The following is a 27,290-nucleotide window of genomic DNA, read 5'->3' on the forward strand; positions in this document are numbered from 1 at the left end:
ATATTACTCTTTCAGTGTTCCTATCACTAACCTTGGAGAGGGGAGGGAGCGTGCACGGCAAACTACTTTAATATATCTATATATTACTCTTTCAGTGTTCCTATCACTAACCTTGGAGAGGGGAGGGGGCGTGCACGACAAACTACTTTAATATATCTATATATTACTCTTTCAGTGTTCCTATCACTAACCTTGGAGAGGGGAGGGGGCGTGCACGACAAACTACTTTAATATATCTATATATTACTCTTTCAGTGTTCCTATCACTAACCTTGGAGAGGGGAGGGAGCGTGCACGACAAACTACTTTAATATATCTATATATTACTCTTTCAGTGTTCCTATCACTAACCTTGGAGAGGGGAGGGAGCGTGCACGACAAACTACTTTAATATATCTATATATTACTCTTTCAGTGTTCCTATCACTACCCCTGGAGAGGGGAGGGAGCGTGCACGACAAACTACTTTAATATATCTATATATTACTCTTTCAGTGTTCCTATCACTAACCTTGGAGAGGGGAGGGAGCGTGCACGACAAACTACTTTAATATATCTATATATTACTCTTTCAGTGTTCCTATCACTAACCTTGGAGAGGGGAGGGAGCGTGCACGACAAACTACTTTAATATATCTATATATTACTCTTTCAGTGTTCCTATCACTAACCTTGGAGAGGGGAGGGAGCGTGCACGGCAAACTACTTTAATATATCTATATATTACTCTTTCAGTGTTCCTATCACTACCCCTGGAGAGGGGAGGGAGCGTGCACGACAAACTACTTTAATATATCTATATATTACTCTTTCAGTGTTCCTATCACTAACCTTGGAGAGGGGGAGGGGGCGTGCACGGCAAACTACTTTAATATATCTATATATTACTCTTTCAGTGTTCCTATCACTAACCTTGGAGAGGGGAGGGAGCGTGCACGACAAACTACTTTAATATATCTATATATTACTCTTTCAGTGTTCCTATCACTAACCTTGGAGAGGGGAGGGAGCGTGCACGGCAAACTACTTTAATATATCTATATATTACTCTTTCAGTGTTCCTATCACTAACCTTGGAGAGGGGAGGGGGCGTGCACGACAAACTACTTTAATATATCTATATATTACTCTTTCAGTGTTCCTATCACTAACCTTGGAGAGGGGAGGGAGCGTGCACGACAAACTACTTTAATATATCTATATATTACTCTTTCAGTGTTCCTATCACTAACCTTGGAGAGGGGAGGGAGCGTGCACGACAAACTACTTTAATATATCTATATATTACTCTTTCAGTGTTCCTATCACTACCCCTGGAGAGGGGAGGGAGCGTGCACGACAAACTACTTTAATATATCTATATATTACTCTTTCAGTGTTCCTATCACTACCCCTGGAGAGGGGAGGGAGCGTGCACGACAAACTACTTTAATATATCTATATATTACTCTTTCAGTGTTCCTATCACTACCCCTGGAGAGGGGAGGGGGCGTGCACGGCAAACTACTTTAATATATCTATATATTACTCTTTCAGTGTTCCTATCACTAACCTTGGAGAGGGGAGGGAGCGTGCACGACAAACTACTTTAATATATCTATATATTACTCTTTCAGTGTTCCTATCACTAACCTTGGAGAGGGGAGGGAGCGTGCACGACAAACTACTTTAATATATCTATATATTACTCTTTCAGTGTTCCTATCACTAACCTTGGAGAGGGGAGGGGGCGTGCACGACAAACTACTTTAATATATCTATATATTACTCTTTCAGTGTTCCTATCACTACCCCTGGAGAGGGGAGGGAGCGTGCACGACAAACTACTTTAATATATCTATATATTACTCTTTCAGTGTTCCTATCACTAACCTTGGAGAGGGGAGGGAGCGTGCACGGCAAACTACTTTAATATATCTATATATTACTCTTTCAGTGTTCCTATCACTACCCCTGGAGAGGGGAGGGAGCGTGCACGACAAACTACTTTAATATATCTATATATTACTCTTTCAGTGTTCCTATCACTAACCTTGGAGAGGGGAGGGAGCGTGCACGGCAAACTACTTTAATATATCTATATATTACTCTTTCAGTGTTCCTATCACTACCCCTGGAGAGGGGAGGGGGCGTGCACGGCAAACTACTTTAATATATCTATATATTACTCTTTCAGTGTTCCTATCACTACCCCTGGAGAGGGGAGGGAGCGTGCACGACAAACTACTTTAATATATCTATATATTACTCTTTCAGTGTTCCTATCACTACCCCTGGAGAGGGGAGGGAGCGTGCACGACAAACTACTTTAATATATCTATATATTACTCTTTCAGTGTTCCTATCACTACCCCTGGAGAGGGGAGGGAGCGTGCACGACAAACTACTTTAATATATCTATATATTACTCTTTCAGTGTTCCTATCACTACCCCTGGAGAGGGGAGGGAGCGTGCACGACAAACTACTTTAATATATCTATATATTACTCTTTCAGTGTTCCTATCACTAACCTTGGAGAGGGGAGGGGGCGTGCACGGCAAACTACTTTAATATATCTATATATTACTCTTTCAGTGTTCCTATCACTACCCCTGGAGAGGGGAGGGAGCGTGCACGGCAAACTACTTTAATATATCTATATATTACTCTTTCAGTGTTCCTATCACTAACCTTGGAGAGGGGAGGGAGCGTGCACGGCAAACTACTTTAATATATCTATATATTACTCTTTCAGTGTTCCTATCACTACCCCTGGAGAGGGGAGGGAGCGTGCACGACAAACTACTTTAATATATCTATATATTACTCTTTCAGTGTTCCTATCACTAACCTTGGAGAGGGGAGGGAGCGTGCACGACAAACTACTTTAATATATCTATATATTACTCTTTCAGTGTTCCTATCACTAACCTTGGAGAGGGGAGGGAGCGTGCACGACAAACTACTTTAATATATCTATATATTACTCTTTCAGTGTTCCTATCACTAACCTTGGAGAGGGGAGGGAGCGTGCACGGCAAACTACTTTAATATATCTATATATTACTCTTTCAGTGTTCCTATCACTACCCCTGGAGAGGGGAGGGAGCGTGCACGACAAACTACTTTAATATATCTATATATTACTCTTTCAGTGTTCCTATCACTAACCTTGGAGAGGGGAGGGGGCGTGCACGGCAAACTACTTTAATATATCTATATATTACTCTTTCAGTGTTCCTATCACTAACCTTGGAGAGGGGAGGGAGCGTGCACGACAAACTACTTTAATATATCTATATATTACTCTTTCAGTGTTCCTATCACTAACCTTGGAGAGGGGAGGGGGCGTGCACGACAAACTACTTTAATATATCTATATATTACTCTTTCAGTGTTCCTATCACTAACCTTGGAGAGGGGAGGGAGCGTGCACGACAAACTACTTTAATATATCTATATATTACTCTTTCAGTGTTCCTATCACTACCCCTGGAGAGGGGAGGGGGCGTGCACGGCAAACTACTTTAATATATCTATATATTACTCTTTCAGTGTTCCTATCACTACCCCTGGAGAGGGGAGGGAGCGTGCACGACAAACTACTTTAATATATCTATATATTACTCTTTCAGTGTTCCTATCACTACCCCTGGAGAGGGGAGGGAGCGTGCACGACAAACTACTTTAATATATCTATATATTACTCTTTCAGTGTTCCTATCACTACCCCTGGAGAGGGGAGGGAGCGTGCACGACAAACTACTTTAATATATCTATATATTACTCTTTCAGTGTTCCTATCACTACCCCTGGAGAGGGGAGGGGGCGTGCACGGCAAACTACTTTAATATATCTATATATTACTCTTTCAGTGTTCCTATCACTAACCTTGGAGAGGGGAGGGAGCGTGCACGACAAACTACTTTAATATATCTATATATTACTCTTTCAGTGTTCCTATCACTAACCTTGGAGAGGGGAGGGAGCGTGCACGACAAACTACTTTAATATATCTATATATTACTCTTTCAGTGTTCCTATCACTAACCTTGGAGAGGGGAGGGAGCGTGCACGACAAACTACTTTAATATATCTATATATTACTCTTTCAGTGTTCCTATCACTACCCCTGGAGAGGGGAGGGAGCGTGCACGACAAACTACTTTAATATATCTATATATTACTCTTTCAGTGTTCCTATCACTAACCTTGGAGAGGGGAGGGAGCGTGCACGGCAAACTACTTTAATATATCTATATATTACTCTTTCAGTGTTCCTATCACTACCCCTGGAGAGGGGAGGGAGCGTGCACGACAAACTACTTTAATATATCTATATATTACTCTTTCAGTGTTCCTATCACTAACCTTGGAGAGGGGAGGGAGCGTGCACGGCAAACTACTTTAATATATCTATATATTACTCTTTCAGTGTTCCTATCACTACCCCTGGAGAGGGGAGGGAGCGTGCACGACAAACTACTTTAATATATCTATATATTACTCTTTCAGTGTTCCTATCACTAACCTTGGAGAGGGGAGGGAGCGTGCACGACAAACTACTTTAATATATCTATATATTACTCTTTCAGTGTTCCTATCACTAACCTTGGAGAGGGGAGGGGGCGTGCACGACAAACTACTTTAATATATCTATATATTACTCTTTCAGTGTTCCTATCACTACCCCTGGAGAGGGGAGGGAGCGTGCACGACAAACTACTTTAATATATCTATATATTACTCTTTCAGTGTTCCTATCACTAACCTTGGAGAGGGGAGGGAGCGTGCACGGCAAACTACTTTAATATATCTATATATTACTCTTTCAGTGTTCCTATCACTACCCCTGGAGAGGGGAGGGAGCGTGCACGACAAACTACTTTAATATATCTATATATTACTCTTTCAGTGTTCCTATCACTAACCTTGGAGAGGGGAGGGAGCGTGCACGGCAAACTACTTTAATATATCTATATATTACTCTTTCAGTGTTCCTATCACTACCCCTGGAGAGGGGAGGGGGCGTGCACGGCAAACTACTTTAATATATCTATATATTACTCTTTCAGTGTTCCTATCACTACCCCTGGAGAGGGGAGGGAGCGTGCACGACAAACTACTTTAATATATCTATATATTACTCTTTCAGTGTTCCTATCACTACCCCTGGAGAGGGGAGGGAGCGTGCACGACAAACTACTTTAATATATCTATATATTACTCTTTCAGTGTTCCTATCACTACCCCTGGAGAGGGGAGGGAGCGTGCACGACAAACTACTTTAATATATCTATATATTACTCTTTCAGTGTTCCTATCACTACCCCTGGAGAGGGGAGGGAGCGTGCACGACAAACTACTTTAATATATCTATATATTACTCTTTCAGTGTTCCTATCACTAACCTTGGAGAGGGGAGGGGGCGTGCACGGCAAACTACTTTAATATATCTATATATTACTCTTTCAGTGTTCCTATCACTACCCCTGGAGAGGGGAGGGAGCGTGCACGACAAACTACTTTAATATATCTATATATTACTCTTTCAGTGTTCCTATCACTACCCCTGGAGAGGGGAGGGAGCGTGCACGACAAACTACTTTAATATATCTATATATTACTCTTTCAGTGTTCCTATCACTACCCCTGGAGAGGGGAGGGGGCGTGCACGGCAAACTACTTTAATATATCTATATATTACTCTTTCAGTGTTCCTATCACTAACCTTGGAGAGGGGAGGGAGCGTGCACGACAAACTACTTTAATATATCTATATATTACTCTTTCAGTGTTCCTATCACTAACCTTGGAGAGGGGAGGGAGCGTGCACGACAAACTACTTTAATATATCTATATATTACTCTTTCAGTGTTCCTATCACTAACCTTGGAGAGGGGAGGGGGCGTGCACGACAAACTACTTTAATATATCTATATATTACTCTTTCAGTGTTCCTATCACTACCCCTGGAGAGGGGAGGGAGCGTGCACGACAAACTACTTTAATATATCTATATATTACTCTTTCAGTGTTCCTATCACTAACCTTGGAGAGGGGAGGGAGCGTGCACGGCAAACTACTTTAATATATCTATATATTACTCTTTCAGTGTTCCTATCACTACCCCTGGAGAGGGGAGGGAGCGTGCACGACAAACTACTTTAATATATCTATATATTACTCTTTCAGTGTTCCTATCACTAACCTTGGAGAGGGGAGGGAGCGTGCACGGCAAACTACTTTAATATATCTATATATTACTCTTTCAGTGTTCCTATCACTACCCCTGGAGAGGGGAGGGGGCGTGCACGGCAAACTACTTTAATATATCTATATATTACTCTTTCAGTGTTCCTATCACTACCCCTGGAGAGGGGAGGGAGCGTGCACGACAAACTACTTTAATATATCTATATATTACTCTTTCAGTGTTCCTATCACTACCCCTGGAGAGGGGAGGGAGCGTGCACGACAAACTACTTTAATATATCTATATATTACTCTTTCAGTGTTCCTATCACTACCCCTGGAGAGGGGAGGGAGCGTGCACGACAAACTACTTTAATATATCTATATATTACTCTTTCAGTGTTCCTATCACTACCCCTGGAGAGGGGAGGGAGCGTGCACGACAAACTACTTTAATATATCTATATATTACTCTTTCAGTGTTCCTATCACTAACCTTGGAGAGGGGAGGGGGCGTGCACGGCAAACTACTTTAATATATCTATATATTACTCTTTCAGTGTTCCTATCACTACCCCTGGAGAGGGGAGGGAGCGTGCACGACAAACTACTTTAATATATCTATATATTACTCTTTCAGTGTTCCTATCACTAACCTTGGAGAGGGGAGGGAGCGTGCACGGCAAACTACTTTAATATATCTATATATTACTCTTTCAGTGTTCCTATCACTACCCCTGGAGAGGGGAGGGAGCGTGCACGACAAACTACTTTAATATATCTATATATTACTCTTTCAGTGTTCCTATCACTAACCTTGGAGAGGGGAGGGAGCGTGCACGACAAACTACTTTAATATATCTATATATTACTCTTTCAGTGTTCCTATCACTAACCTTGGAGAGGGGAGGGAGCGTGCACGACAAACTACTTTAATATATCTATATATTACTCTTTCAGTGTTCCTATCACTAACCTTGGAGAGGGGAGGGAGCGTGCACGGCAAACTACTTTAATATATCTATATATTACTCTTTCAGTGTTCCTATCACTACCCCTGGAGAGGGGAGGGAGCGTGCACGACAAACTACTTTAATATATCTATATATTACTCTTTCAGTGTTCCTATCACTAACCTTGGAGAGGGGAGGGGGCGTGCACGGCAAACTACTTTAATATATCTATATATTACTCTTTCAGTGTTCCTATCACTAACCTTGGAGAGGGGAGGGAGCGTGCACGACAAACTACTTTAATATATCTATATATTACTCTTTCAGTGTTCCTATCACTAACCTTGGAGAGGGGAGGGGGCGTGCACGACAAACTACTTTAATATATCTATATATTACTCTTTCAGTGTTCCTATCACTAACCTTGGAGAGGGGAGGGAGCGTGCACGACAAACTACTTTAATATATCTATATATTACTCTTTCAGTGTTCCTATCACTACCCCTGGAGAGGGGAGGGGGCGTGCACGGCAAACTACTTTAATATATCTATATATTACTCTTTCAGTGTTCCTATCACTACCCCTGGAGAGGGGAGGGAGCGTGCACGACAAACTACTTTAATATATCTATATATTACTCTTTCAGTGTTCCTATCACTACCCCTGGAGAGGGGAGGGAGCGTGCACGACAAACTACTTTAATATATCTATATATTACTCTTTCAGTGTTCCTATCACTAACCTTGGAGAGGGGAGGGGGCGTGCACGACAAACTACTTTAATATATCTATATATTACTCTTTCAGTGTTCCTATCACTAACCTTGGAGAGGGGAGGGAGCGTGCACGTCAAACTACTTTAATATATCTATATATTACTCTTTCAGTGTTCCTATCACTACCCCTGGAGAGGGGAGGGAGCGTGCACGACAAACTACTTTAATATATCTATATATTACTCTTTCAGTGTTCCTATCACTACCCCTGGAGAGGGGAGGGGGCGTGCACGACAAACTACTTTAATATATCTATATATTACTCTTTCAGTGTTCCTATCACTACCCCTGGAGAGGGGAGGGAGCGTGCACGACAAACTACTTTAATATATCTATATATTACTCTTTCAGTGTTCCTATCACTAACCTTGGAGAGGGGAGGGGGCGTGCACGGCAAACTACTTTAATATATCTATATATTACTCTTTCAGTGTTCCTATCACTACCCCTGGAGAGGGGAGGGAGCGTGCACGGCAAACTACTTTAATATATCTATATATTACTCTTTCAGTGTTCCTATCACTAACCTTGGAGAGGGGAGGGAGCGTGCACGGCAAACTACTTTAATATATCTATATATTACTCTTTCAGTGTTCCTATCACTAACCTTGGAGAGGGGAGGGAGCGTGCACGACAAACTACTTTAATATATCTATATATTACTCTTTCAGTGTTCCTATCACTACCCCTGGAGAGGGGAGGGAGCGTGCACGACAAACTACTTTAATATATCTATATATTACTCTTTCAGTGTTCCTATCACTAACCTTGGAGAGGGGAGGGAGCGTGCACGGCAAACTACTTTAATATATCTATATATTACTCTTTCAGTGTTCCTATCACTAACCTTGGAGAGGGGAGGGAGCGTGCACGACAAACTACTTTAATATATCTATATATTACTCTTTCAGTGTTCCTATCACTAACCTTGGAGAGGGGAGGGAGCGTGCACGACAAACTACTTTAATATATCTATATATTACTCTTTCAGTGTTCCTATCACTAACCTTGGAGAGGGGAGGGGGCGTGCACGACAAACTACTTTAATATATCTATATATTACTCTTTCAGTGTTCCTATCACTACCCCTGGAGAGGGGAGGGAGCGTGCACGACAAACTACTTTAATATATCTATATATTACTCTTTCAGTGTTCCTATCACTAACCTTGGAGAGGGGAGGGGGCGTGCACGGCAAACTACTTTAATATATCTATATATTACTCTTTCAGTGTTCCTATCACTACCCCTGGAGAGGGGAGGGAGCGTGCACGACAAACTACTTTAATATATCTATATATTACTCTTTCAGTGTTCCTATCACTAACCTTGGAGAGGGGAGGGAGCGTGCACGACAAACTACTTTAATATATCTATATATTACTCTTTCAGTGTTCCTATCACTAACCTTGGAGAGGGGAGGGAGCGTGCACGACAAACTACTTTAATATATCTATATATTACTCTTTCAGTGTTCCTATCACTACCCCTGGAGAGGGGAGGGAGCGTGCACGACAAACTACTTTAATATATCTATATATTACTCTTTCAGTGTTCCTATCACTACCCCTGGAGAGGGGAGGGAGCGTGCACGGCAAACTACTTTAATATATCTATATATTACTCTTTCAGTGTTCCTATCACTACCCCTGGAGAGGGGAGGGAGCGTGCACGGCAAACTACTTTAATATATCTATATATTACTCTTTCAGTGTTCCTATCACTAACCTTGGAGAGGGGAGGGAGCGTGCACGGCAAACTACTTTAATATATCTATATATTACTCTTTCAGTGTTCCTATCACTAACCTTGGAGAGGGGAGGGGGCGTGCACGACAAACTACTTTAATATATCTATATATTACTCTTTCAGTGTTCCTATCACTAACCTTGGAGAGGGGAGGGAGCGTGCACGACAAACTACTTTAATATATCTATATATTACTCTTTCAGTGTTCCTATCACTAACCTTGGAGAGGGGAGGGGGCGTGCACGGCAAACTACTTTAATATATCTATATATTACTCTTTCAGTGTTCCTATCACTACCCCTGGAGAGGGGAGGGAGCGTGCACGGCAAACTACTTTAATATATCTATATATTACTCTTTCAGTGTTCCTATCACTAACCTTGGAGAGGGGAGGGAGCGTGCACGGCAAACTACTTTAATATATCTATATATTACTCTTTCAGTGTTCCTATCACTACCCCTGGAGAGGGGAGGGAGCGTGCACGACAAACTACTTTAATATATCTATATATTACTCTTTCAGTGTTCCTATCACTAACCTTGGAGAGGGGAGGGAGCGTGCACGACAAACTACTTTAATATATCTATATATTACTCTTTCAGTGTTCCTATCACTAACCTTGGAGAGGGGAGGGAGCGTGCACGACAAACTACTTTAATATATCTATATATTACTCTTTCAGTGTTCCTATCACTAACCTTGGAGAGGGGAGGGAGCGTGCACGGCAAACTACTTTAATATATCTATATATTACTCTTTCAGTGTTCCTATCACTACCCCTGGAGAGGGGAGGGAGCGTGCACGACAAACTACTTTAATATATCTATATATTACTCTTTCAGTGTTCCTATCACTAACCTTGGAGAGGGGAGGGGGCGTGCACGGCAAACTACTTTAATATATCTATATATTACTCTTTCAGTGTTCCTATCACTAACCTTGGAGAGGGGAGGGAGCGTGCACGACAAACTACTTTAATATATCTATATATTACTCTTTCAGTGTTCCTATCACTAACCTTGGAGAGGGGAGGGGGCGTGCACGACAAACTACTTTAATATATCTATATATTACTCTTTCAGTGTTCCTATCACTAACCTTGGAGAGGGGAGGGAGCGTGCACGACAAACTACTTTAATATATCTATATATTACTCTTTCAGTGTTCCTATCACTACCCCTGGAGAGGGGAGGGGGCGTGCACGGCAAACTACTTTAATATATCTATATATTACTCTTTCAGTGTTCCTATCACTACCCCTGGAGAGGGGAGGGAGCGTGCACGACAAACTACTTTAATATATCTATATATTACTCTTTCAGTGTTCCTATCACTACCCCTGGAGAGGGGAGTGAGCGTGCACGACAAACTACTTTAATATATCTATATATTACTCTTTCAGTGTTCCTATCACTACCCCTGGAGAGGGGAGGGAGCGTGCACGACAAACTACTTTAATATATCTATATATTACTCTTTCAGTGTTCCTATCACTACCCCTGGAGAGGGGAGGGAGCGTGCACGACAAACTACTTTAATATATCTATATATTACTCTTTCAGTGTTCCTATCACTAACCTTGGAGAAGGGAGGGGGCGTGCACGGCAAACTACTTTAATATATCTATATATTACTCTTTCAGTGTTCCTATCACTAACCTTGGAGAGGGGAGGGAGCGTGCACGACAAACTACTTTAATATATCTATATATTACTCTTTCAGTGTTCCTATCACTAACCTTGGAGAGGGGAGGGGGCGTGCACGACAAACTACTTTAATATATCTATATATTACTCTTTCAGTGTTCCTATCACTAACCTTGGAGAGGGGAGGGAGCGTGCACGACAAACTACTTTAATATATCTATATATTACTCTTTCAGTGTTCCTATCACTACCCCTGGAGAGGGGAGGGGGCGTGCACGGCAAACTACTTTAATATATCTATATATTACTCTTTCAGTGTTCCTATCACTACCCCTGGAGAGGGGAGGGAGCGTGCACGACAAACTACTTTAATATATCTATATATTACTCTTTCAGTGTTCCTATCACTACCCCTGGAGAGGGGAGTGAGCGTGCACGACAAACTACTTTAATATATCTATATATTACTCTTTCAGTGTTCCTATCACTACCCCTGGAGAGGGGAGGGAGCGTGCACGACAAACTACTTTAATATATCTATATATTACTCTTTCAGTGTTCCTATCACTACCCCTGGAGAGGGGAGGGGGCGTGCACGGCAAACTACTTTAATATATCTATATATTACTCTTTCAGTGTTCCTATCACTAACCTTGGAGAGGGGAGGGAGCGTGCACGACAAACTACTTTAATATATCTATATATTACTCTTTCAGTGTTCCTATCACTAACCTTGGAGAGGGGAGGGAGCGTGCACGACAAACTACTTTAATATATCTATATATTACTCTTTCAGTGTTCCTATCACTAACCTTGGAGAGGGGAGGGGGCGTGCACGACAAACTACTTTAATATATCTATATATTACTCTTTCAGTGTTCCTATCACTACCCCTGGAGAGGGGAGGGAGCGTGCACGACAAACTACTTTAATATATCTATATATTACTCTTTCAGTGTTCCTATCACTAACCTTGGAGAGGGGAGGGAGCGTGCACGGCAAACTACTTTAATATATCTATATATTACTCTTTCAGTGTTCCTATCACTACCCCTGGAGAGGGGAGGGAGCGTGCACGACAAACTACTTTAATATATCTATATATTACTCTTTCAGTGTTCCTATCACTAACCTTGGAGAGGGGAGGGAGCGTGCACGGCAAACTACTTTAATATATCTATATATTACTCTTTCAGTGTTCCTATCACTACCCCTGGAGAGGGGAGGGGGCGTGCACGGCAAACTACTTTAATATATCTATATATTACTCTTTCAGTGTTCCTATCACTACCCCTGGAGAGGGGAGGGAGCGTGCACGACAAACTACTTTAATATATCTATATATTACTCTTTCAGTGTTCCTATCACTACCCCTGGAGAGGGGAGGGAGCGTGCACGACAAACTACTTTAATATATCTATATATTACTCTTTCAGTGTTCCTATCACTACCCCTGGAGAGGGGAGGGAGCGTGCACGACAAACTACTTTAATATATCTATATATTACTCTTTCAGTGTTCCTATCACTACCCCTGGAGAGGGGAGGGAGCGTGCACGACAAACTACTTTAATATATCTATATATTACTCTTTCAGTGTTCCTATCACTAACCTTGGAGAGGGGAGGGGGCGTGCACGGCAAACTACTTTAATATATCTATATATTACTCTTTCAGTGTTCCTATCACTACCCCTGGAGAGGGGAGGGAGCGTGCACGGCAAACTACTTTAATATATCTATATATTACTCTTTCAGTGTTCCTATCACTAACCTTGGAGAGGGGAGGGAGCGTGCACGGCAAACTACTTTAATATATCTATATATTACTCTTTCAGTGTTCCTATCACTACCCCTGGAGAGGGGAGGGAGCGTGCACGACAAACTACTTTAATATATCTATATATTACTCTTTCAGTGTTCCTATCACTAACCTTGGAGAGGGGAGGGAGCGTGCACGACAAACTACTTTAATATATCTATATATTACTCTTTCAGTGTTCCTATCACTAACCTTGGAGAGGGGAGGGAGCGTGCACGACAAACTACTTTAATATATCTATATATTACTCTTTCAGTGTTCCTATCACTAACCTTGGAGAGGGGAGGGAGCGTGCACGGCAAACTACTTTAATATATCTATATATTACTCTTTCAGTGTTCCTATCACTACCCCTGGAGAGGGGAGGGAGCGTGCACGACAAACTACTTTAATATATCTATATATTACTCTTTCAGTGTTCCTATCACTAACCTTGGAGAAGGGAGGGGGCGTGCACGGCAAACTACTTTAATATATCTATATATTACTCTTTCAGTGTTCCTATCACTAACCTTGGAGAGGGGAGGGAGCGTGCACGACAAACTACTTTAATATATCTATATATTACTCTTTCAGTGTTCCTATCACTAACCTTGGAGAGGGGAGGGGGCGTGCACGACAAACTACTTTAATATATCTATATATTACTCTTTCAGTGTTCCTATCACTAACCTTGGAGAGGGGAGGGAGCGTGCACGACAAACTACTTTAATATATCTATATATTACTCTTTCAGTGTTCCTATCACTACCCCTGGAGAGGGGAGGGGGCGTGCACGGCAAACTACTTTAATATATCTATATATTACTCTTTCAGTGTTCCTATCACAACCCCTGGAGAGGGGAGGGAGCGTGCACGACAAACTACTTTAATATATCTATATATTACTCTTTCAGTGTTCCTATCACTACCCCTGGAGAGGGGAGGGAGCGTGCACGACAAACTACTTTAATATATCTATATATTACTCTTTCAGTGTTCCTATCACTAACCTTGGAGAGGGGAGGGGGCGTGCACGACAAACTACTTTAATATATCTATATATTACTCTTTCAGTGTTCCTATCACTAACCTTGGAGAGGGGAGGGAGCGTGCACGTCAAACTACTTTAATATATCTATATATTACTCTTTCAGTGTTCCTATCACTACCCCTGGAGAGGGGAGGGAGCGTGCACGACAAACTACTTTAATATATCTATATATTACTCTTTCAGTGTTCCTATCACTACCCCTGGAGAGGGGAGGGGGCGTGCACGACAAACTACTTTAATACATCTATATATTACTCTTTCAGTGTTCCTATCACTACCCCTGGAGAGGGGAGGGAGCGTGCACGACAAACTACTTTAATATATCTATATATTACTCTTTCAGTGTTCCTATCACTAACCTTGGAGAGGGGAGGGGGCGTGCACGGCAAACTACTTTAATATATCTATATATTACTCTTTCAGTGTTCCTATCACTACCCCTGGAGAGGGGAGGGAGCGTGCACGGCAAACTACTTTAATATATCTATATATTACTCTTTCAGTGTTCCTATCACTAACCTTGGAGAGGGGAGGGAGCGTGCACGGCAAACTACTTTAATATATCTATATATTACTCTTTCAGTGTTCCTATCACTAACCTTGGAGAGGGGAGGGAGCGTGCACGACAAACTACTTTAATATATCTATATATTACTCTTTCAGTGTTCCTATCACTACCCCTGGAGAGGGGAGGGAGCGTGCACGACAAACTACTTTAATATATCTATATATTACTCTTTCAGTGTTCCTATCACTAACCTTGGAGAGGGGAGGGAGCGTGCACGGCAAACTACTTTAATATATCTATATATTACTCTTTCAGTGTTCCTATCACTAACCTTGGAGAGGGGAGGGAGCGTGCACGACAAACTACTTTAATATATCTATATATTACTCTTTCAGTGTTCCTATCACTAACCTTGGAGAGGGGAGGGAGCGTGCACGACAAACTACTTTAATATATCTATATATTACTCTTTCAGTGTTCCTATCACTAACCTTGGAGAGGGGAGGGGGCGTGCACGACAAACTACTTTAATATATCTATATATTACTCTTTCAGTGTTCCTATCACTACCCCTGGAGAGGGGAGGGGGCGTGCACGACAAACTACTTTAATATATCTATATATTACTCTTTCAGTGTTCCTATCACTAACCTTGGAGAGGGGAGGCAGCGTGCACGGCAAACTACTTTAATATATCTATATATTACTCTTTCAGTGTTCCTATCACTACCCCTGGAGAGGGGAGGGAGCGTGCACGACAAACTACTTTAATATATCTATATATTACTCTTTCAGTGTTCCTATCACTAACCTACTGGTTCCTAGAGGGGAGGGAGCGTGCACGACAAACTACTTTAATATATCTATATATTACTCTTTCAGTGTTCCTATCACTAACCTTGGAGAGGGGAGGGAGCGTGCACGACAAACTACTTTAATATATCTATATATTACTCTTTCAGTGTTCCTATCACTACCCCTGGAGAGGGGAGGGAGCGTGCACGACAAACTACTTTAATATATCTATATATTACTCTTTCAGTGTTCCTATCACTACCCCTGGAGAGGGGAGGGAGCGTGCACGGCAAACTACTTTAATATATCTATATATTACTCTTTCAGTGTTCCTATCACTACCCCTGGAGAGGGGAGGGAGCGTGCACGGCAAACTACTTTAATATATCTATATATTACTCTTTCAGTGTTCCTATCACTAACCTTGGAGAGGGGAGGGAGCGTGCACGGCAAACTACTTTAATATATCTATATATTACTCTTTCAGTGTTCCTATCACTAACCTTGGAGAGGGGAGGGGGCGTGCACGACAAACTACTTTAATATATCTATATATTACTCTTTCAGTGTTCCTATCACTAACCTTGGAGAGGGGAGGGAGCGTGCACGACAAACTCCTTTAATATATCTATATATTACTCTTTCAGTGTTCCTATCACTAACCTTGGAGAGGGGAGGGAGCGTGCACGACAAACTACTTTAATATATCTATATATTACTCTTTCAGTGTTCCTATCACTACCCCTGGAGAGGGGAGGGAGCGTGCACGACAAACTACTTTAATATATCTATATATTACTCTTTCAGTGTTCCTATCACTAACCTTGGAGAGGGGAGGGAGCGTGCACGGCAAACTACTTTAATATATCTATATATTACTCTTTCAGTGTTCCTATCACTACCCCTGGAGAGGGGAGGGAGCGTGCACGACAAACTACTTTAATATATCTATATATTACTCTTTCAGTGTTCCTATCACTAACCTTGGAGAGGGGAGGGGACGTGCACGGCAAACTACTTTAATATATCTATATATTACTCTTTCAGTGTTCCTATCACTAACCTTGGAGAGGGGAGGGAGCGTGCACGACAAACTACTTTAATACATCTATATATTACTCTTTCAGTGTTCCTATCACTAACCTTGGAGAGGGGAGGGAGCGTGCACGGCAAACTACTTTAATATATCTATATATTACTCTTTCAGTGTTCCTATCACTACCCCTGGAGAGGGGAGGGAGCGTGCACGACAAACTACTTTAATATATCTATATATTACTCTTTCAGTGTTCCTATCACTACCCCTGGAGAGGGGAGGGAGCGTGCACGGCAAACTACTTTAATATATCTATATTTTACTCTTTCAGTGTTCCTATCACTACCCCTGGAGAGGGGAGGGAGCGTGCACGGCAAACTACTTTAATATATCTATATATTACTCTTTCAGTGTTCCTATCACTAACCTTGGAGAGGGGAGGGAGCGTGCACGGCAAACTACTTTAATATATCTATATATTACTCTTTCAGTGTTCCTATCACTAACCTTGGAGAGGGGAGGGGGCGTGCATGACAAACTACTTTAATATATCTATATATTACTCTTTCAGTGTTCCTATCACTAACCTTGGAGAGGGGAGGGAGCGTGCACGACAAACTCCTTTAATATATCTATATATTACTCTTTCAGTGTTCCTATCACTAACCTTGGAGAGGGGAGGGAGCGTGCACGACAAACTACTTTAATATATCTATATATTACTCTTTCAGTGTTCCTATCACTAACCTTGGAGAGGGGAGGGAGCGTGCACGGCAAACTACTTTAATATATCTATATATTACTCTTTCAGTGTTCCTATCACTACCCCTGGAGAGGGGAGGGAGCGTGCACGACAAACTACTTTAATATATCTATATATTACTCTTTCAGTGTTCCTATCACTAACCATGGAGAGGGGAGGGAGCGTGCACGACAAACTACTTTAATATATCTATATATTACTCTTTCAGTGTTCCTATCACTAACCTTGGAGAGGGGAGGGAGCGTGCACGACAAACTACTTTAATATATCTATATATTACTCTTTCAGTGTTCCTATCACTAACCTTGGAGAGGGGAGGGAGCGTGCACGGCAAACTACTTTAATATATCTATATATTACTCTTTCAGTGTTCCTATCACTACCCCTGGAGAGGGGAGGGAGCGTGCACGACAAACTACTTTAATATATCTATATATTACTCTTTCAGTGTTCCTATCACTAACCTTGGAGAGGGGAGGGGGCGTGCACGGCAAACTACTTTAATATATCTATATATTACTCTTTCAGTGTTCCTATCACTAACCTTGGAGAGGGGAGGGAGCGTGCACGACAAACTACTTTAATACATCTATATATTACTCTTTCAGTGTTCCTATCACTACCCCTGGAGAGGGGAGGGAGCGTGCACGACAAACTACTTTAATATATCTATATATTACTCTTTCAGTGTTCCTATCACTAACCATGGAGAGGGGAGGGAGCGTGCACGACAAACTACTTTAATATATCTATATATTACTCTTTCAGTGTTCCTATCACTAACCTTGGAGAGGGGAGGGAGCGTGCACGACAAACTACTTTAATATATCTATATATTACTCTTTCAGTGTTCCTATCACTAACCTTGGAGAGGGGAGGGAGCGTGCACGGCAAACTACTTTAATATATCTATATATTACTCTTTCAGTGTTCCTATCACTACCCCTGGAGAGGGGAGGGAGCGTGCACGACAAACTACTTTAATATATCTATATATTACTCTTTCAGTGTTCCTATCACTAACCTTGGAGAGGGGAGGGGGCGTGCACGGCAAACTACTTTAATATATCTATATATTACTCTTTCAGTGTTCCTATCACTAACCTTGGAGAGGGGAGGGAGCGTGCACGACAATCTACTTTAATACATCTATATATTACTCTTTCAGTGTTCCTATCACTAACCTTGGAGAGGGGAGGGAGCGTGCACGGCAAACTACTTTAATATATTTATATATTACTCTTTCAGTGTTCCTATCACTACCCCTGGAGAGGGGAGGGAGCGTGCACGGCAAACTACTTTAATATATCTATATATTACTCTTTCAGTGTTCCTATCACTAACCTTGGAGAGGGGAGGGGGCGTGCACGACAAACTACTTTAATATATCTATATATTACTCTTTCAGTGTTCCTATCACTAACCTTGGAGAGGGGAGGGAGCGTGCACGACAAACTACTTTAATATATCTATATATTACTCTTTCAGTGTTCCTATCACTACCCCTGGAGAGGGGAGGGGGCGTGCACGGCAAACTACTTTAATATATCTATATATTACTCTTTCAGTGTTCCTATCACTACCCCTGGAGAGGGGAGGGAGCGTGCACGACAAACTACTTTAATATATCTATATATTACTCTTTCAGTGTTCCTATCACTACCCCTGGAGAGGGGAGGGAGCGTGCACGACAAACTACTTTAATATATCTATATATTACTCTTACAGTGTTCCTATCACTACCCCTGGAGAGGGGAGGGAGTGTGCACGACAAACTACTTTAATATATCTATATATTACTCTTTCAGTGTTCCTATCACTACCCCTGGAGAGGGGAGGGGGCGTGCACGACAAACTACTTTAATATATCTATATATTACTCTTTCAGTGTTCCTATCACTAACCTTGGAGAGGGGAGGGAGCGTGCACGACAAACTACTTTAATATATCTATATATTACTCTTTCAGTGTTCCTATCACTAACCTTGGAGAGGGGAGGGAGCGTGCACGGCAAACTACTTTAATATATCTATATATTACTCTTTCAGTGTTCCTATCACTACCCCTGGAGAGGGGAGGGAGCGTGCACGACAAACTACTTTAATATATCTATATATTACTCTTTCAGTGTTCCTATCACTAACCTTGGAGAGGGGAGGGGGCGTGCACGGCAAACTACTTTAATATATCTATATATTACTCTTTCAGTGTTCCTATCACTACCCCTGGAGAGGGGAGGGAGCGTGCACGGCAAACTACTTTAATATATCTATATATTACTCTTTCAGTGTTCCTATCACTAACCTTGGAGAGGGGAGGGGGCGTGCACGACAAACTACTTTAATATATCTATATATTACTCTTTCAGTGTTCCTATCACTAACCTTGGAGAGGGGAGGGGGCGTGCACGACAAACTACTTTAATATATCTATATATTACTCTTTCAGTGTTCCTATCACTAACCTTGGAGAGGGGAGGGAGCGTGCACGACAAACTACTTTAATATATCTATATATTACTCTTTCAGTGTTCCTATCACTACCCCTGGAGAGGGGAGGGGGCGTGCACGACAAACTACTTTAATATATCTATATATTACTCTTTCAGTGTTCCTATCACTAACCTTGGAGAGGGGAGGGAGCGTGCACGACAAACTACTTTAATATATCTATATATTACTCTTTCAGTGTTCCTATCACTAACCTTGGAGAGGGGAGGGAGCGTGCACGGCAAACTACTTTAATATATCTATATATTACTCTTTCAGTGTTCCTATCACTACCCCTGGAGAGGGGAGGGAGCGTGCACGACAAACTACTTTAATATATCTATATATTACTCTTTCAGTGTTCCTATCACTAACCTTGGAGAGGGGAGGGGGCGTGCACGGCAAACTACTTTAATATATCTATATATTACTCTTTCAGTGTTCCTATCACTACCCCTGGAGAGGGGAGGGAGCGTGCACGACAAACTACTTTAATATATCTATATATTACTCTTTCAGTGTTCCTATCACTAACCTTGGAGAGGGGAGGGGGCGTGCACGACAAACTACTTTAATATATCTATATATTACTCTTTCAGTGTTCCTATCACTAACCTTGGAGAGGGGAGGGAGCGTGCACGACAAACTACTTTAATATATCTATATATTACTCTTTCAGTGTTCCTATCACTACCCCTGGAGAGGGGAGGGGGCGTGCACGACAAACTACTTTAATATATCTATATATTACTCTTTCAGTGTTCCTATCACTAACCTTGGAGAGGGGAGGGAGCGTGCACGACAAACTACTTTAATATATCTATATATTACTCTTTCAGTGTTCCTATCACTAACCTTGGAGAGGGGAGGGAGCGTGCACGACAAACTACTTTAATATATCTATATATTACTCTTTCAGTGTTCCTATCACTAACCTTGGAGAGGGGAGGGGGCGTGCACGGCAAACTACTTTAATATATCTATATATTACTCTTTCAGTGTTCCTATCACTACCCCTGGAAAGGGGAGGGAGCGTGCACGGCAAACTACTTTAATATATCTATATATTACTCTTTCAGTGTTCCTATCACTAACCTTGGAGAGGGGAGGGGGCGTGCACGACAAACTACTTTAATATATCTATATATTACTCTTTCAGTGTTCCTATCACTAACCTTGGAGAGGGGAGGGAGCGTGCACGACAAACTACTTTAATATATCTATATATTACTCTTTCAGTGTTCCTATCACTAACCTTGGAGAGGGGAGGGGGCGTGCACGGCAAACTACTTTAATATATCTATATATTACTCTTTCAGTGTTCCTATCACTACCCCTGGAGAGGGGAGGGGGCGTGCACGACAAACTACTTTAATATATCTATATATTACTCTTTCAGTGTTCCTATCACTAACCTTGGAGAGGGGAGGGAGCGTGCACGACAAACTACTTTAATATATCTATATATTACTCTTTCAGTGTTCCTATCACTAACCTTGGAGAGGGGAGGGAGCGTGCACGGCAAACTACTTTAATATATCTATATATTACTCTTTCAGTGTTCCTATCACTACCCCTGGAGAGGGGAGGGAGCGTGCACGACAAACTACTTTAATATATCTATATATTACTCTTTCAGTGTTCCTATCACTAACCTTGGAGAGGGGAGGGGGCGTGCACGGCAAACTACTTTAATATATCTATATATTACTCTTTCAGTGTTCCTATCACTACCCCTGGAGAGGGGAGGGGGCGTGCACGACAAACTACTTTAATATATCTATATATTACTCTTTCAGTGTTCCTATCACTAACCTTGGAGAGGGGAGGGAGCGTGCACGACAAACTACTTTAATATATCTATATATTACTCTTTCAGTGTTCCTATCACTACCCCTGGAGAGGGGAGGGGGCGTGCACGACAAACTACTTTAATATATCTATATATTACTCTTTCAGTGTTCCTATCACTAACCTTGGAGAGGGGAGGGAGCGTGCACGACAAACTACTTTAATATATCTATATATTACTCTTTCAGTGTTCCTATCACTAACCTTGGAGAGGGGAGGGAGCGTGCACGACAAACTACTTTAATATATCTATATATTACTCTTTCAGTGTTCCTATCACTAACCTTGGAGAGGGGAGGGGGCGTGCACGGCAAACTACTTTAATATATCTATATATTACTCTTTCAGTGTTCCTATCACTACCCCTGGAAAGGGGAGGGAGCGTGCACGGCAAACTACTTTAATATATCTATATATTACTCTTTCAGTGTTCCTATCACTAACCTTGGAGAGGGGAGGGGGCGTGCACGACAAACTACTTTAATATATCTATATATTACTCTTTCAGTGTTCCTATCACTAACCTTGGAGAGGGGAGGGAGCGTGCACGACAAACTACTTTAATATATCTATATATTACTCTTTCAGTGTTCCTATCACTAACCTTGGAGAGGGGAGGGGGCGTGCACGGCAAACTACTTTAATATATCTATATATTACTCTTTCAGTGTTCCTATCACTACCCCTGGAGAGGGGAGGGGGCGTGCACGACAAACTACTTTAATATATCTATATATTACTCTTTCAGTGTTCCTATCACTAACCTTGGAGAGGGGAGGGAGCGTGCACGACAAACTACTTTAATATATCTATATATTACTCTTTCAGTGTTCCTATCACTAACCTTGGAGAGGGGAGGGAGCGTGCACGGCAAACTACTTTAATATATCTATATATTACTCTTTCAGTGTTCCTATCACTACCCCTGGAGAGGGGAGGGAGCGTGCACGACAAACTACTTTAATATATCTATATATTACTCTTTCAGTGTTCCTATCACTAACCTTGGAGAGGGGAGGGGGCGTGCACGGCAAACTACTTTAATATATCTATATATTACTCTTTCAGTGTTCCTATCACTACCCCTGGAGAGGGGAGGGAGCGTGCACGGCAAACTACTTTAATATATCTATATATTACTCTTTCAGTGTTCCTATCACTAACCTTGGAGAGGGGAAGGGGCGTGCACGACAAACTACTTTAATATATCTATATATTACTCTTTCAGTGTTCCTATCACTAACCTTGGAGAGGGGAGGGGGCGTGCACGACAAACTACTTTAATATATCTATATATTACTCTTTCAGTGTTCCTATCACTAACCTTGGAGAGGGGAGGGAGCGTGCACGACAAACTACTTTAATATATCTATATATTACTCTTTCAGTGTTCCTATCACTACCCCTGGAGAGGGGAGGGGGCGTGCACGACAAACTACTTTAATATATCTATATATTACTCTTTCAGTGTTCCTATCACTAACCTTGGAGAGGGGAGGGAGCGTGCACGACAAACTACTTTAATATATCTATATATTACTCTTTCAGTGTTCCTATCACTAACCTTGGAGAGGGGAGGGAGCGTGCACGGCAAACTACTTTAATATATCTATATATTACTCTTTCAGTGTTCCTATCACTACCCCTGGAGAGGGGAGGGAGCGTGCACGACAAACTACTTTAATATATCTATATATTACTCTTTCAGTGTTCCTATCACTAACCTTGGAGAGGGGAGGGGGCGTGCACGGCAAACTACTTTAATATATCTATATATTACTCTTTCAGTGTTCCTATCACTACCCCTGGAGAGGGGAGGGAGCGTGCACGACAAACTACTTTAATATATCTATATATTACTCTTTCAGTGTTCCTATCACTAACCTTGGAGAGGGGAGGGGGCGTGCACGACAAACTACTTTAATATATCTATATATTACTCTTTCAGTGTTCCTATCACTAACCTTGGAGAGGGGAGGGAGCGTGCACGACAAACTACTTTAATATATCTATATATTACTCTTTCAGTGTTCCTATCACTACCCCTGGAGAGGGGAGGGGGCGTGCACGACAAACTACTTTAATATATCTATATATTACTCTTTCAGTGTTCCTATCACTAACCTTGGAGAGGGGAGGGAGCGTGCACGACAAACTACTTTAATATATCTATATATTACTCTTTCAGTGTTCCTATCACTAACCTTGGAGAGGGGAGGGAGCGTGCACGACAAACTACTTTAATATATCTATATATTACTCTTTCAGTGTTCCTATCACTAACCTTGGAGAGGGGAGGGGGCGTGCACGGCAAACTACTTTAATATATCTATATATTACTCTTTCAGTGTTCCTATCACTACCCCTGGAAAGGGGAGGGAGCGTGCACGGCAAACTACTTTAATATATCTATATATTACTCTTTCAGTGTTCCTATCACTAACCTTGGAGAGGGGAGGGGGCGTGCACGACAAACTACTTTAATATATCTATATATTACTCTTTCAGTGTTCCTATCACTAACCTTGGAGAGGGGAGGGAGCGTGCACGACAAACTACTTTAATATATCTATATATTACTCTTTCAGTGTTCCTATCACTAACCTTGGAGAGGGGAGGGGGCGTGCACGACAAACTACTTTAATATATCTATATATTACTCTTTCAGTGTTCCTATCACTAACCTTGGAGAGGGGAGGGAGCGTGCACGACAAACTACTTTAATATATCTATATATTACTCTTTCAGTGTTCCTATCACTACCCCTGGAGAGGGGAGGGAGCGTGCACGACAAACTACTTTAATATATCTATATATTACTCTTTCAGTGTTCCTATCACTACCCCTGGAGAGGGGAGGGAGCGTGCACGACAAACTACTTTAATATATCTATATATTACTCTTTCAGTGTTCCTATCACTACCCCTGGAGAGGGGAGGGAGCGTGCACGACAAACTACTTTAATATATCTATATATTACTCTTTCAGTGTTCCTATCACTAACGTTGGAGAGGGGAGGGGGCGTGCACGACAAACTACTTTAATATATCTATATATTACTCTTTCAGTGTTCCTATCACTAACCTTGGAGAGGGGAGGGAGCGTGCACGACAAACTACTTTAATATATCTATATATTACTCTTTCAGTGTTCCTATCACTACCCCTGGAGAGGGGAGGGAGCGTGCATGACAAACTACTTTAATATATCTATATATTACTCTTTCAGTGTTCCTATCACTACCCCTGGAGAGGGGAGGGGGCGTGCACGACAAACTACTTTAATATATCTATATATTACTCTTTCAGTGTTCCTATCACTACCCCTGGAGAGGGGAGGGAGCGTGCACGACAAGAAAGGAAGAAGAAAGGAGGATGTCAATTATTGATCAAATGTATATGACAGAAGTCACTACCGACATTAACAACCAACTGTAATGCATCCATAGAAGTAACACATCCCAACTACAAAATCTCAACTGATCAAACACCCAGTCTCCTCTAACAACACTGGGACAAGACTGTCTGTCTGTCTGTCTTTGTCTCTCTCTCTCTCTCTCTCTCTCTCTCTCCCTCTCTCTTCCTCTCAGGGCCAAATACTAACTCCAGATAGGCCTGCATCGCTAAAATATTCACCCAAAACACAATGGATAATTAATCTGAAAAAGCAAGGTACGTACAAGAGGGCGAACAGGTGGTGATTTGCATTTGTGCAAATATCCCACTACAACTGACATCAATGGACAAATTATACCAGAAATAAAGGTCCACTGTACACACACATCTCAGGACTCTGCGTTGACTCACCAGTGGTGGGGTCCGGTGGTCCGAACTCCAGCGGGTATCTCAGAACATTATAGTTGTTCCAGATGTAGAGCTGGTTGTCTCTGGGGTTATAGTCCACAGAGGAGACGTACTGGTAGGGGTTAGGGAAGGGGATGTGGACGGGCTCCTCCCGGGCACGGTTCGTGTTGTAGGCGTAAAGGATCAGATCCCCGCCGGCCTCGCTGTCGTCGTCCTGATAGACACTGCGCACGGCGTAGAGCACGCCGCACGCCATGAAGGCGTTGGACGCCAGCCTCTTGTCGAAGCTGGTCTCCCAGGTGCCCTCGAAGCGCAGGGTGTACGGGTTCACCTGGGAGGAGGGGGGGTGATGGTAAAAATAAATATATCTCAAACTACAGAATATCACCCATTCTTAAACGCTCAATCCTGGTGTTACGGTGATAAACACAAGAAAGTGTATTTATGAAATAAATAAATAAACCATTAGGCCTATTTTAGTTGAGCTTAGAAATGTCCAGTCCAACTCCATCCCCCTGTTACACTCCTCTTCACACTCTTCTATTCCCTCCATCATCCTGTTACACTCCTCTCTCTTCTATTCCCTCCATCATCCTGTTACACTCCTCTCTCTTCTATTCCCTCCATCATCCTGTTACACTCCTCTCTCTTCTATTCCCTCCATCCCCGTTATACTCCTCTCTCTTCTATTCCCTCCATCCTCCTCTCCTCCACCCACCTGGCTGACCACCAGTCGTCCGTTGTTGGACTCTGTGGCGTAGATGACCCACAGCCCGTTCTCGTCCACTGCCAGGTCAATATCGCTCTTCCCACCCCAGCGGTAGGGCGATGTGTCGTGGTAGTTGGCATTGGCGATAATGGCCTCGCCGCTCTTGATGCGTGTGCGCAGGTCATACTTGACCATGTTGCGTGTGCGCTCCTTATTGTAGAACACGGCGCCATCGTATACCACGAAGCCTGTGCCATCAACACGGTTCGGCAACCTATAGGAGGGGAAGAAGTGGGTGGTCAGAATATGACAGGAGAATCAATAACCCATGAGCTTTTGGGCAATGACCTGCTCATAAGCACATGTCCAAAGAGACCAATAGTATGATCACATACATTAGAACAGTGGTTCTCATACTTCTCCATCCCATGGAGCACAAGAAAAAACATGTATTTCACTAAATTAATTGGACTTCACACTGACCCCTGAGGTGCCCCACCAGTGGACCACAGATCACCACAGGACCCCATGGAACCCACACTGCCATTCACCATCCATCTACAGCAGTATTCAAATAAATCAATGCAGAGGCAGAGGGATTATTTGATGTGAACTGGCGGGGGGGCAGAGGCGGTGCTCACTTGTAGGTGGTGGTGGCGCGGTTCTGTCTGAAGTCCTCCCAGGAGGCGTACTCATACAGCATGTCGGTGCGGTAGGGAGTCCAAGGCATGACATAGAGCCGGTCACCTGACTGCAGGGGGTCCTTACACCACGCCCCCGACTGATGCTCTGCCTCCTGCAGCGAGCTGGCCGCCTGTACACGCAGCAGTGTGCCCGGACACACAAAGACTGGAGGAGAGTGGAAAGAGAGAGAGATGGGGAGGGAGAGGGTGAGAGAGCGAGAGGGAGGGAGGGCGGGAGGGAGTGAGGGAGGAGAGGGTGAGAGAGAGAGAAAGGGAGAAAGACAGAGAGAGAGAGAGAGCGATAGAGAGAGAAAGGGAGAGAGAGAGAGTGCGAGCGAGAAAGGGAGGGAGAAAGAGAGAGAGATGGAGAGTGTGAGAGATGGAGTGAAGGGACATAAAAGGAGCAATGTAAGATAAAGGAGTATATTAAGGAGATGATGAGTGGGAAACGTAAAGAGAGAAGAGATGAGGAAGAGGACAAAGAAAGGGGTAGAAGATGG

At 42.5% G+C, this 27,290-nt stretch overlaps 1 protein-coding gene across 1 annotated transcript in view; it reads right to left on the reverse strand.

Moving 5' to 3' along the window:
- The window catches only part of LOC139365071 (adhesion G protein-coupled receptor L1-like), a 251,969-nt gene that overhangs the window by 56,346 nt on the left and 168,333 nt on the right, over nucleotides 1–27,290 (reverse strand). The window contains exons 8-10 of the mRNA XM_071102434.1: nucleotides 26,749–26,956; nucleotides 26,117–26,381; nucleotides 25,402–25,729 (exon numbers count right to left, since the gene is read on the reverse strand). Coding sequence (XP_070958535.1) covers nucleotides 25,402–25,729; nucleotides 26,117–26,381; nucleotides 26,749–26,956 — 801 coding nt within the window. The remainder of the gene's footprint in view (nucleotides 1–25,401; nucleotides 25,730–26,116; nucleotides 26,382–26,748; nucleotides 26,957–27,290) is intronic.

Source organism: Oncorhynchus clarkii, chromosome 13 (genome assembly GCF_045791955.1).
Source record: "Oncorhynchus clarkii lewisi isolate Uvic-CL-2024 chromosome 13, UVic_Ocla_1.0, whole genome shotgun sequence".
Taxonomy (NCBI): Eukaryota; Metazoa; Chordata; class Actinopteri; order Salmoniformes; family Salmonidae; genus Oncorhynchus; species Oncorhynchus clarkii.